The sequence below is a fragment of the Artemia franciscana genome, chromosome 9 (assembly GCF_032884065.1).
Source record: "Artemia franciscana chromosome 9, ASM3288406v1, whole genome shotgun sequence".
In the NCBI taxonomy this organism is placed as follows: Eukaryota; Metazoa; Arthropoda; class Branchiopoda; order Anostraca; family Artemiidae; genus Artemia; species Artemia franciscana.
The window spans coordinates 42,387,927-42,400,614 of NC_088871.1; the positions used below are offsets into that span (position 1 = coordinate 42,387,927).

Here is a 12,688-nt window from a genome sequence, read left to right on the forward strand (position 1 = left end):
AAGTTAAAAATTTTAGGAAATCTTGAACTAACCTAGAGGCTCTAGGTTAATACTTCTGCTAAAAAAATGATTACTATCATTTCTACTACACCAATTGCTACTAATGCTGCTACTACTAGTACTACTACTATTGATACTACAATTGCTACCATCCTGATACTAACTGTTTCCAATTCTAAGAATTAAATTGAAACTTATAGAGTATGTTATGGGGGACACCAAAAGACATTTTGAGCACACTACTACTATTACCACTTCTTAGGCTACTGCTACTATGACTATTACTGATACTGCTACTGCTATAAATACTTGGACCAAGGGTATTGAAGCAAAACTTCAGGGAATATTAATGGATGCACAATTAAATAATTAACACAATATGTGCACGCAAAGATTTTATTTTCACGCATGAATATTTCAAAATACGTGATTTCACACTATAGGACGCTATGAAACCAGAGGCTGAAGCGGAAAAAAAAACTGAAATTAGGTTAACCTTCGAATGAGATAACATCTATATTTAAGAGTATTTATCGGATTCAAAATTGACGAACAATAATTCTTGATTCAAAAGTGAATATAATGATTAAAACCATCTTAACGGATGGCATGAGAGCAATCATCAACTACGTGAAGGAAATTATCACTCCTGTGAAAACCTTAGCAAATCCTGAAATATTGCAAACTACATCGTTTTCACAACTTAGATAGACACAGTGTCTTTTGATTAATTTAATATCCTGTCGACCTGTCTTTAAAGTTTCAAGAAGATCCCTAGAAGTTCGGATATGTCCTTTTGACAATCTTAGACGCAAATTGGGTTGTCAAATTTATTTGAGCGTTCCAACCAATATATTATGGAACTTCCAACGAAATACCTTTGTTCTTTCCCAGAACGTTGGATAAAAGTCATTTTCACAGCCTGGATTCTATAATGTTTTATGAATTATTTTCGAAAATTCAGCTTATCTATTCTCTTTATCAGAAATAGATCTTGTTTATAGTTTATTCCATAAATTGATATTTTCTTATTTAAATGTATACTTCTCAAATAAGGGAGTATAATAAAATTATCTCATCAATTTGACAGATGTGTATTTAATTCCACAAGCGTTTGAAAGCTAAATGTATTTAGCTATTAGTTTTTTTGGCAAAATTCTCAAATAGTGCTGTAATTGCTCTAACATTCCAATTAACAGCCAAGAAAACGTTCGAGAATGGGGAGCAGTACAGAGGACATGAGTGTATATATTAAGGTAGAGGGATCAAAAGAGTAGGAAAATAGTAATTAAATGAGCATAAGAATTCCGTAGGATCAACTGAGGAGGAGGAGTAATTCTTCCATGAATCTTATGGTAATATATCTTGTTTGACAGTAGGGATATCCAATCTAGAATTGGCTAGAAAAAGTTTAAACTAACACATCTGGCTTGTAATATGTCTATCTTAACAATTATTCTCAAAAACTAAGTTTATTGTCTTGCGAAAATCAATCATGTTATCACAACAATAAAAGTGATAGGCACTGTATGGTGGGAGTTTGTAGATGATTTGTATAGTTTAGTTTAACTTGAGACTGATCTGGTGGGTTCTGAATGTTAAGTGGGGAATCTTTTACATAAAAATTTTAGTCTGGAAGGGTCCTGGCCTCTGAGATACCTAGTACGTATACTAAAATAGCTCAATTTCGATGTTATACGACTTCAGAATCATTTGAACAAAAATTCAGGTAGTTTGCTAGAATGGTCCCATCCTTTTTATGTAGGTTCATGTCGTAACACTGGCCTCTAGATGGCGATGTTACAGTCTTTTTACTTATGAAACGTGCACTAAAACCTTAGATTCCTATTCAACTTTAAATTTGTTTCCAGTCGTTAGGACTGAAGGATAAGCTATTCATTTCTCTCTACGCTAGATCCCCAGCATGAGCAATAAGTAAAGAAATTCAGGTGCTATTATTGTACTACCGTTCCAATCAGTATCTCTACTGTCTTTTTGATATAATTCAATATTTTCTGAAACAATATTAACAATAAACTCCTAAATAATTTAAAATTAAAGAGACATAAGTAAACCTTCAAAACATCTTTTTTATAAATTGAAGAAAGGGTTTCTTCGTAGCACTAAGATAGTTTTCCTATCCTAGACTATGCCTGAATCCTCCTGGTTTTCCTGGCTATGGCCCAGATCCTCAGCGAAGCAAACTGAAGACACGTCAAGTGTGAGGTATAAGCAATGTCTTTTTATTCGTTTTTAGTCTACAGGTATTTGCGTAGTACTTTTTTTGAAATTCCAATTAAACAATAGTTTCACCTGAGAATTAAAAAGATTAAATAGTATAAGAAAAAATAATTATGAAATTAATAACCTATGTATCACTGGTGATTTAAAAAATGGATAAATTGATGAATGCAGCTAAAGTCTTATTCCCAAGAAGTTACAAACTGAAAAATAATTTAAAATAAAATAGAAATAACATCGGTTAAACATACTTTCAAATAGAACAAATAGTAAGTAAGATTTTGTCTACCTTGATATTACTGGATAGCAAAGTGTATCTTTAAATTACACTTCGTGTGTTTGCTTACGCATTGAATACAAATACTAGGGGCAACCAAACTGCTTTAAAATGTTTCAAAGATTAAATTAAATCACTGGCACCGCTTTCAGTACAGAGAAACCTGACAGAACAAAAATCAAACAAGCTAAGCGTGTCAATATGTAATTAAAAATATCTTTAATCCACAGGGTAGCCGTCTGTCTTTCTTGTGGGGGTTTTGGGGAGCCAATCCCTGAGAGGAAAGATGCTCTAACCCAAAACCGCTTGAATTGGACGAGGAACAAGAAACGAGGAAACTAGAGACCTCTAAGTGGCTTGAAAGTCATTTTGGTAGCGAATCTTCACAGTAAGCTCCCTCTCCAGTTTTAACAAGAAACATTTTAATTATTTTCGTCAAGGAAATTTTTATATAATGATTAATTACCCGTCTATCCAAAGACTTGGGGTTTTTTTTCGTTTTTTTTTCACAACTTGTTAAAGCTTGTAATATGTAATATAAGCACAGATAGTGCCCCGTGCCATGGCCACTTTTATATCATACTAGCTGTTGAGGTGGCGCTTCGCTCCAACCCAACACCTAGTTGGTGGGGACGCTTCGCGCCCCCCCCAAGCCCCCCCGCGTGCGTAAGTCGTTACGTGCCATATTAGTTACGTGCCATTGTAGTTGTGTCCCTGTGTCCCACCTGTGAATAAAGATTGATATATATATTTTTAACTACGTAAAACTTGCAAATATACAACATTCTTGGATGTCCCATTGTCTGTGCATATAAATATATTTTCAGGTTTACAATGATTGCCCTTGAGCTTTGTTGATGGTGATTGCTAATTGAACATTCCCTGTGTCCCCGTCGTCATTTATATATCCCCCTGTGCCCCCCGACTTCCCCGTTGTAGTTGTTTCCCTGTGTCCCGGTCGTCATTTGTGTCCCGGTGTCCCAGTCTGTAATTTCTCTTTGAGTGTCGCGGTCGTCATTTATATTCCCTGTGTCCCGGTGTCCCGGTCGTCATTTTTGTCCCGGTCATCATTTGTGTTCCGGTGTCCCGGTCTGTAATTTCTCTTTGAGTGTCCTGGTCGTCATTTATATTCCCTGTGTCCCGGTCGTCATTTGTGTCCCGGTGCTTTGTTGATGGTCATTGCTAATCGAACATTCCTTGTGCCCCGGTCGCTTTCTCTTTGAGTGTCCCGGTCGTCATTTATATTCCCTATGTCCCGGTCGTCATTTGTGTCCCGATGTCCCGGTCTGTAATTTCGTCAGTCGACAAACATGACGTCAGTCAACACACAAACATGACGTCACTCGACAGACACACAGACAACTTATTTTTATATATATAGATATTGAGAAGTAATATTTTTAGCAAGGTGTAACCAATTTTATTTTATTTTTGTTTGGGGGGGGATATTTTTCTTGGGGGCAATTTACAAAAAAAAACTTTAAAAAACATATCAAATATTTGTTTATATTCTTTGTTGTTACGTTTTTAGGAGTTCGGTAAAAATTCTGGAGGTGGGGGGTTAAAACTCGGTACTCTCCCCCTCCCTGGATACGACTTTATTTTCAGATGAGTAGGCCCAAACACTTATTTCATAGTTGAATGAGTAGAAGTAAACTCAGTAGCTTAAGGCTTTTGAGATTTTCCTAGGCCATGAGGTAGATACCGGAAATGATTGCTACTGACTCAGCTTTTAAGATAAAATTTGTATCATTCTACTACTACTACTACTAATAACTCACTGCAGCACCAAGCCGCCTGAGGCCAACACAGCTACGCACGCTCCTCCTCCAACCTAATCTATTTAAAGCCTCCCTCTTTACACCCTCCCAGGAAGTTCCCATTTCCTTTAAATCCTTATTTATGACATCCTCCCAACCCAGACAAGGACGACCTGCTTTCCGTGTAGCCCCAGACGGTTGGCCAAAAAGGACAATCTTCGGTAATCTGTCATCCTTCATCCGTAGAACGTGGCCTAGCCATCTCAACCTTTCTTTCATTATAGCCCCAGAAAGCGGGATTGAACCACACTTTTCGTACAACCTACTGTTTGAAATACGGTCAGTCAGCCGGGTACCCAGAACAATCCGTAGGCAATTTCTCTGGAAAACATCTAGTAAATTTTCATCTGCTTTTCGGAGTGTCCATGCTTCAGAGCCATATTTGACCACTGTCATCACTGTAGCTTCCAATATTCTAATCTTGGTTTGTAGGCTTATCTTTCTATTCTTCCAAACTTTTTTTAACTGTGAAAAAACACCCTGAGCTTTAGCTATTCTACTTTTAACATCTTCACTGCTCCCACCATCTTTACTAATAATACTACCAAGGTAACTGAAGCTCCCAACCTGATCAATCTTTTCGTTACCTAAGGTCACCTGTTCATCTTCACTTATTCCTAACCTTAGTGACTTAGTCTTCTTAACATTAATTTTCAAGCCTATTTTAGCACCCTGAACTCGTAAAACCTCTAAAAATTCATTCATTTTGCTCACACTTTCATCTAATATGCTTAAATCATCAGCATAATCTAAGTCCAGGAGTGTTCTTCCTCCCCATTTGATTCCATGGTCTCCAATTGCCTTTCCTGTGCTCCTTAAGACGAAGTCCATCAAAATGATCCATATAAAGGGGGATAGAACACAACCCTGCTTAACTCCTGATTTAATACAAAACCAGTTGCTAACCTCATTTCCTACCTTAACCGCAGCAGTATTATTCTCGTACATAGCGCAAATCACTTTAATGTATTTTTCTGGTATACCATATAACGATAAGACCTTTGTTAACGCTGTTCTATCAACAGAATCGAAAGCTTGCTCGTAATCGATAAAACTAAGGACCAAAGGTGTTTGACAACGAAGGGACTTCTCAATTATTAACCTAAGAGTGAAAACATGGTCGACACATCCTCTACCTTTTCTAAAACCGCATTGTTCTTCCCTTAAAACTTTGTCTACAGCATGTCTCAGTCTAAAAAGTATCATATTACTCAGTAATTTGCTACCTACAGAGACCAGACTAATGCCTCGATAATTCCGACATTCACTCTTGTCACCTTTCTTATACAGTGGTTTAATTAAGGTTTTCCTAAAATCATTGGGTACTTCCCCTTTTTCAAAAATCATGTTCATAATCTTCAGTAGCTTATTCCTAACCTCAGAGCCACCATATTTAAGGAACTCATTAATCATACTATCAGCACCTGGGGCCTTATTATTTTTTAATCCTTCTAGTACTGTCGCTAATTCTTCCTCACTAAACAAATCTTCCTTCACATCCAAGGTATCACAAACTTTTTCATTTTCATCTATATCTTTTCCTGCAACTGTATCTCGGTTTAGCACATTCTCAAAATGTTCCACCCATCTTTCTTTAACTTTTTCCTTATCACTAATTGTGACCCCATTTCTATCTTTAACTGGGACTAGTCCGGATCGGCTACTCCCTTTCAATTTATTAACATGCCAGTATAATATTTTACTATTATGCCGTCTAGCCGCATCTTCCAGATCCTCAGCAATTTTATCCATCGCCTCCATTTCACATCTCCTTAGTTCATATTTTAATGCTTTCTCCACTTTCTTTACATTCCTTTTGTTTTCATACGACCTATCGCTCAGATAATTCTTATACAAACCCCTTCTACTCTCTATTAAACCTAAAGCTTTTTCACTAATATTCCTAGTTGCTGTCTTAGCACTCTTCCCTAGGACACCATCAGCAACTTCACAAATTGTTTTTCTGAAATTATTCCATCCATCTTCCACATTGTCAAATTTTAAACCCTCAAGTTTAGTACTCAACTGTTCCTGGAATTTTTTTCTCAAAATTTCATCCTGAAGTCTACCAACATCATAACTTCCCGGGAGGGAGTTACTCTTCCGAAATTTCAGCTTTAAATTAACCTTAGACACTACTAGATGGTGATCTTTACTTTTAACATCAATAACGGCACTCCTATACACCCTAGTATCTTGTATTGATCCTGCTAGTCTTCTGTTTACAATAACATAATCAATAAGGTTTGCTGTCTTACCATCACGTGAATACCATGTCAACTTATGGGCCATTTTGTGACCAAACACCGTATTGGTTATAACTAGGTTGTTATACCTACAAAATTGCAAAAGCCTATAGCCATTACTGTTTTCTTTTCCTACACCAAAATTACCTAGGCTAGGATACCATCTATCCCTATTTCTACCAACCTGGGCATTAAAATCTCCTAGCAAAAACACCATATTTCTACCTGGTACCCTGTCTATTTGCTCCTGTAACTGTAAGTAAAATTCATCTGAGTCACTAGTATCTCCATCAGTTGGTTCAATGGGGGCATATACTACTATAACTGATACCCTAAACTTTTTAGTCATAAAATGAGCAATTAGTATTCTATTATTAATACCTTCCCAGCCTAAACAAGACTTAGCAGCTTCCTTATTCATCATGAGCCCTACTCCCTGTCTATGTACCCCATCCTTCCTTCCTGAGTAAACAAATTCTATGTCACCTAATTTCATGCTTCCTACCCCTGGGATATGAGTTTCTGAAACTCCTAATAAATCCAGTTCAAACCGTCTGAATTCGTCAGTCAAAATGTCGATGCGATAGTCATTTTTTAACGTCGTAACATTCCAAGTTCCAATTTTCATGTTCTTTAAATCTTTGAAATTATTTTGGCCTCAAGAAAAGCAGTGATCCCGGATACCAGTGCAGGATGGGGACCAACATATCTTCTCAAGTCTACACCGAAGCGCTTAAGCCGGCTTAGAACCGGACAGCAAGAAGTCCCTGGGACCTCCAGTAAGTTGGAGGCTTTGTGCAATCCTAGGCCCATCTTGGTCACAACATGGTTTTCAGCACTTGGCGATGCTCTTCTATCAACAAGAGTCGAAATCCTGCACAGACAGTCCCAAGCCTATTACCTCCGACTCATTATATATTCATGCCTACAAATATTATGCTACTACGGGGAGGCAGCCCATAGTAGATAAATTAGCTAGGAAGAGGTTTTTCAGCCCGAAAACGCCCATCAAAACAAACCAAGCCCAGAAAATTATCCAATAATCAGAATCCCGTACGAGTGCTGTGTTGTTTACTTGGCTATAATTTCCTCGAGGGGCGCCACTCCTCAAGTGGGAAAAATTGACCGCAAGTTTCCCAGTCTTGCAGGTACCCCGAAAGGGTCGAGGCAGCCCTTTACAGAGGCCGTTGTCCATAAATCTGGATCTTACGCCCTGCCGCAGTTGTCCTCCTATAGAGGATCCTCCCACGATGGTGTTCTGCTTCACCATGCAATTTAATCCATTACTGGGAGAAGGTTTGTAACTCATCTGACGCGTGAACACGGCAGTTGGCCCTGCTGAGTGTACATTTGAGGGGCCTTCTTCCTCCTCCACCTGAAATTATGACCCCCAGGGGAGGGTTTCCCAGTTTCTATTATGGGCCCCACTGGGACAAGGTCCTACTTGGCCTAAGCCTCCTATGGAGCTACTCTACCTATCTATAGGGCTTACATATATACATATATATATATATACATATATATATACATACATATACATACATATACATACACACATACATATACACATACACACATATACACATACATACACATATACTCACTAACGTGCAAATATATACCCTGAATTGGTATAGGCTAGGTCTGTATATGGTGAATATTAATTTCCTTTCTGATGCAAATGCACAATAACTTTGGATTCAGGATGCAATTCTGACTATAGAGATAAGTATTTTTCTTACTTGAAGTGTATGTGCAGAATTAGAAATTCTGCTGGTACTACAAAAGTAGACCTAAGTAGCCAATTTAGCCTGTCTGAAACATCTCACAAGCCAACACCTTATAAAAAACACCTTTGATAATTTAAATGAATAAGAAAACTTATTAGAAATTCTGCTGATACTGCAAAAGTAGACCTAAGTAGCCAATTTAGCCTGTTTGAAACATCTCACAAGCCAACACCCTATAGAAAACACCTTTGAGAATTTAAATGAAGAAGAAAACTTATTAGAGACTCTGCTAATACTGCAAAAGTAGACCTAAGTATCCAATTTAGCCTGTTTGAAACATCTCACAAGCCAACACCCTATAGAAAACACCTTTGACAATTTAAATGAATAAGAAAACTAGTTAAAAACTCTGCTAATACTGCAAAAGTAGATACTGCAATTTTCATAATAAACGTAATTTTAAATGTGAACTTAAGAATTTTTAACGTAAAGATTGGATATTTAATTAAGATCCAATGTGAGTAAAATGATAGGCTCTGGACGGTCTCCTACTGACCATTCTTCTTGCTCATACTTGTCAAAATTAGGCTCCAGACTGGAATTTTTCTTAATCCAGATTATTCTTAACCCTATGTGCTCATAAATTCATTTTTTATAACCCTGATAATACGGGGAGGGGGAAGGGAATATATGTCAATAGATAGTGCTATAATATTGCCTATAGTAAAGACCATAAGGCTTCACTGTTTTGGGTTGTTATTTTTTGCCAGAGGCACATTAAATGGAAGGGGTGGTCATATAAGCTTCGGAGGGGCTCATTCGATTGGAAATTGGAAGTTCTAGCCCCTTTTTTAAGAGTCACAAGTAATCGGAGGGATACTAGCAACACCCCTTACCCTCTTTTCCCCAAATGTATCCGATCAAAATTTTGAGATAGCCATTTTGTTTTAAGAAGTCCAAAGATGAGATAACAAAAATCCGGGGTCGACACAACCTCCTAGATCCCGGGCGCAAATGTTGCAAGTTATACCCCGGGGGCATATAATGTTTTTATGGAAGTAGTGGTCACATAAACTTTGGAGAAGGGTAATTTGATTGGAAATCAAAATTCTAATTCGCTTTCTAAGAGTCAAAAGTGATTGGAGGACAACTAGCTCTCCCCACACCCTTTTTTCCCAAATGCAGTAACTAAAAATTTCGAGATAGCTATTTTGTTTAAAATAGTCCAAAGATCATACAGCAATGCTTCCAGGATTGACACACACCCCCTAGAGTTTCAGGGCAAGGGATGTAAATTATACCCCGAGGGTATATGAAGTTTTTATGGAAGGGGTGGTTGTATAAACTTTGTAGGAGGCTCATTTGATTGGAAATTGAAATTTCTAGTTCTCTTTTTAAGAGTCAAAAGTGACTGGAGGCAACTACCCCCCTCACGTCCTCTTTTCTGAAAAAGCAACCGAGCGAAATTTTAAGAGAGCCATTTTGTTTAAAATAGCTTTATTAACAAAATAATGTAAATAGTAGTATATTCTTCAGATTTGGCACGAAATATTGGAAAGAAATGATTTAATTCGTGGTTGATATCATGCGGAAACCCTTTTTGTTAGATACGGATAACAAAATGACATAATTTTGACTATTTTATAAGCGATTAGCCAATATGGAGATGACCAATAGTTCATACTTGATAATAACAGTTAAGCCTGCCAATCAGCGAGAAATAGTTTGCCTAATTATTAACTAAGGGATCTTAGAAGAGCTTTTTGTCAATCAGTTAAAATGTAATACTGAAGCGTTATACAAAAATCCACAATAAAAAATTAAATAAAATAAATAAAATAAGAAAAGGAATAAAAAAGAAATAAAAAATAAAAAGTCTTGATATATATTACATACTATATTATTATAATAAATTTTTAATTAATAAATAACACGTAATGCAATAATAATAAATATTACTGTAATAGTAATAAGGAAAAAATTTTTAAATATATAAAAGTCACAAGAAAAAAACCACTAATATATAAAAATAATATATACTATAAAACAATTATATTATGCACTATAAATGATATGCACTATAAATTATTTTGAACTATCATATTGAGAAACAGATTTTTTTATATTACTTGCGACTTAAACCCGATCTGCGAATCAAGTTCAATAATTTTCATTACACCAAAAAGCTTTCCAGGTAACATAAACTTTGATAGATAAATAAGCCTATTTGCTATTTCCTTAAAATAGGTCTATTGGTTATTGACTTTCACAGTTATGATCTGGTGCCCTACATCCTTGATAATCGTAAAGCGGGTAGATATGCAAATAGACTCAGAGTTAACCCTCTATATAAAAGCAGTTATCAATTTATTTGCATTATCAGTTTCTCACTGCCGTTGGGACAACAATCCTAGATCTTGGTCGAATTAATTCAGTTTTTTAACTCCCCTGTTTTTATTTGCCATAGAGCCTTACGGGGGAGTCTATGTTGACGTGTTTTAATGTGAAATTATTTATTGACTGGTTTAATCAACAAATTGATTGATCGATGATTGACAGATTGCTACAAGTAGACTGATTGAATAACCACAAGTAGACTGATTGGTAAAAATATTTTGAAATTATCTCCTAGCAACTTATGAATTTTATAGGTCCTAACCTTTGACCTGATTTAAGGAGGGTCAACAATCAATTTTTGTTAGAAATTAGTAGTATCTCCTGTATTCGTTTAAGTGGGGCCCTATCCCATCATTCTGAGTGGCATCCTATCCCATTCACTTAAGTGATGCAATATCCCGTGCTATTGGAGCTGCTAGTCCCTCGCATCAAGTCAAAAACTTCTATGAGATTTAAAGTTGTTCTGGAAACAACATATTCTCGGTGAAACCATTCAATCTGTACCAGCACACCCATAGAATTATCTCAATTTTCGGCTGATAAGAAAAATTGGTGGAACATTATTATCTGAGTTTCATTTGTCTAGTATGTTGTTCGATAATAGAAGTAAGTTTGAAGTGACATGATGTCTAATTAACAAAGTTTTCGTATGGATATTAATGTACAATTGATGAGATTTTATTCTCTAAAGATTGGAGCCGATTGTTGATTATTCAAAATTTTTTGTAACTACAGCCAGGTATCAAGCAGGGTAACAACAAGGTATCATTATTCCATTACCAGGCTTGCGCATGACCACGGCCCCCACCAGGGTACTGAGTCCCCTCCAGGGCTACACGTCCACCTCCAGTGCCCCAATGACCCTCCCTCCAACCTTTTGCTCCCTCAACCATTTTGTCAACGTCTTAAAATCATATTAAAGTAAATACAGAAATACATTCTAAGACAATCAATGTATTGTTTCTGGGAAGCTAATCAATTGATGTTAAGTGTCGAAATATCGTAAAAGTTGATAACGCAATCGATTTTCATAATCGGAGTTGGACTTTTGGTAAATGCTACCGGTAATTTGTTTCCGGATACCTTTTTTGACATCATTCCAAGAATAATCAAACCAGTTTCCAAGAATTTTAAGTATGATGCATTAAAATGATACTGCTTAATCATTCATGTTGTCGTTGAAACAATACAACGAATAAAAGCGGGCTAATTCATGATTTCTGAGAGTTTTTTGGCATGTTTCCACGAATTTTTAGAATGATCTTATCTGGCATTCCGTAATCATTCACATTCTCGAAAAAAACAAAAATGAAAAACAGCGAGTTCAAATCCTGATTTCTGAGAATTCCCTGGTATGTTTCCGAAAATTTCAAGAAGGATACGTTATCTGGTTTTGCGTAATCATTCATGTTGTAGGTGAAGCAATACAATACATTTGGTGACAGGCCTCATATCTGGTTTTTTAGATAACAACTGAGCCAACAACATTTTTAGCGCTATGAATCGAACGCGAGACCTATTATTTCCTATGGTAAAAGAATGATAGGCTACTCGACTGAGCTAATATGTCATTGATGGTTAATTTCTTAGAAATACATTCTAGGAAATGAATGTATTGTTTCTGGGACGCTGGCAACCTGGTGTTAAGCATAACTACATCGTAATAACTCCTTTCCATAATCGATTTATTATTTGGATATATTGTAAATGCAATCAGTGATATGTTTCCAGGCACCTTTGCGGCATCATTCCATGAATATGCATAACAAAGAGATTTAAGATACTTTCTGGACAGACATGTTCTTTTGATGATTAATGACACTTATTTCGATTCTCAAAATTGCAATGACTACAACCGGACGGGTACCATTTTTCTATTATAATGTTCCTTATCACTAATTATTGAGTTTCGATATTGATCATTGATTATCAATCATTGATAATGGATCAATGGTCATTGATTTTCAACTATCGATT

General features: G+C 36.3%; 1 protein-coding gene across 5 annotated transcripts in view; it reads left to right on the plus strand.

Moving 5' to 3' along the window:
- LOC136031433 (uncharacterized) overlaps nucleotides 1-12,688 on the plus strand; it is a 509,032-nt gene that overhangs the window by 459,871 nt on the left and 36,473 nt on the right. For all 5 annotated transcript variants that reach the window (XM_065711007.1, XM_065711006.1, XM_065711009.1 and 2 more), the window contains one exon: nucleotides 2,147-2,226. In XM_065711007.1, the coding sequence (XP_065567079.1) occupies nucleotides 2,147-2,226 (80 nt within the window). The remainder of the gene's footprint in view (nucleotides 1-2,146; nucleotides 2,227-12,688) is intronic.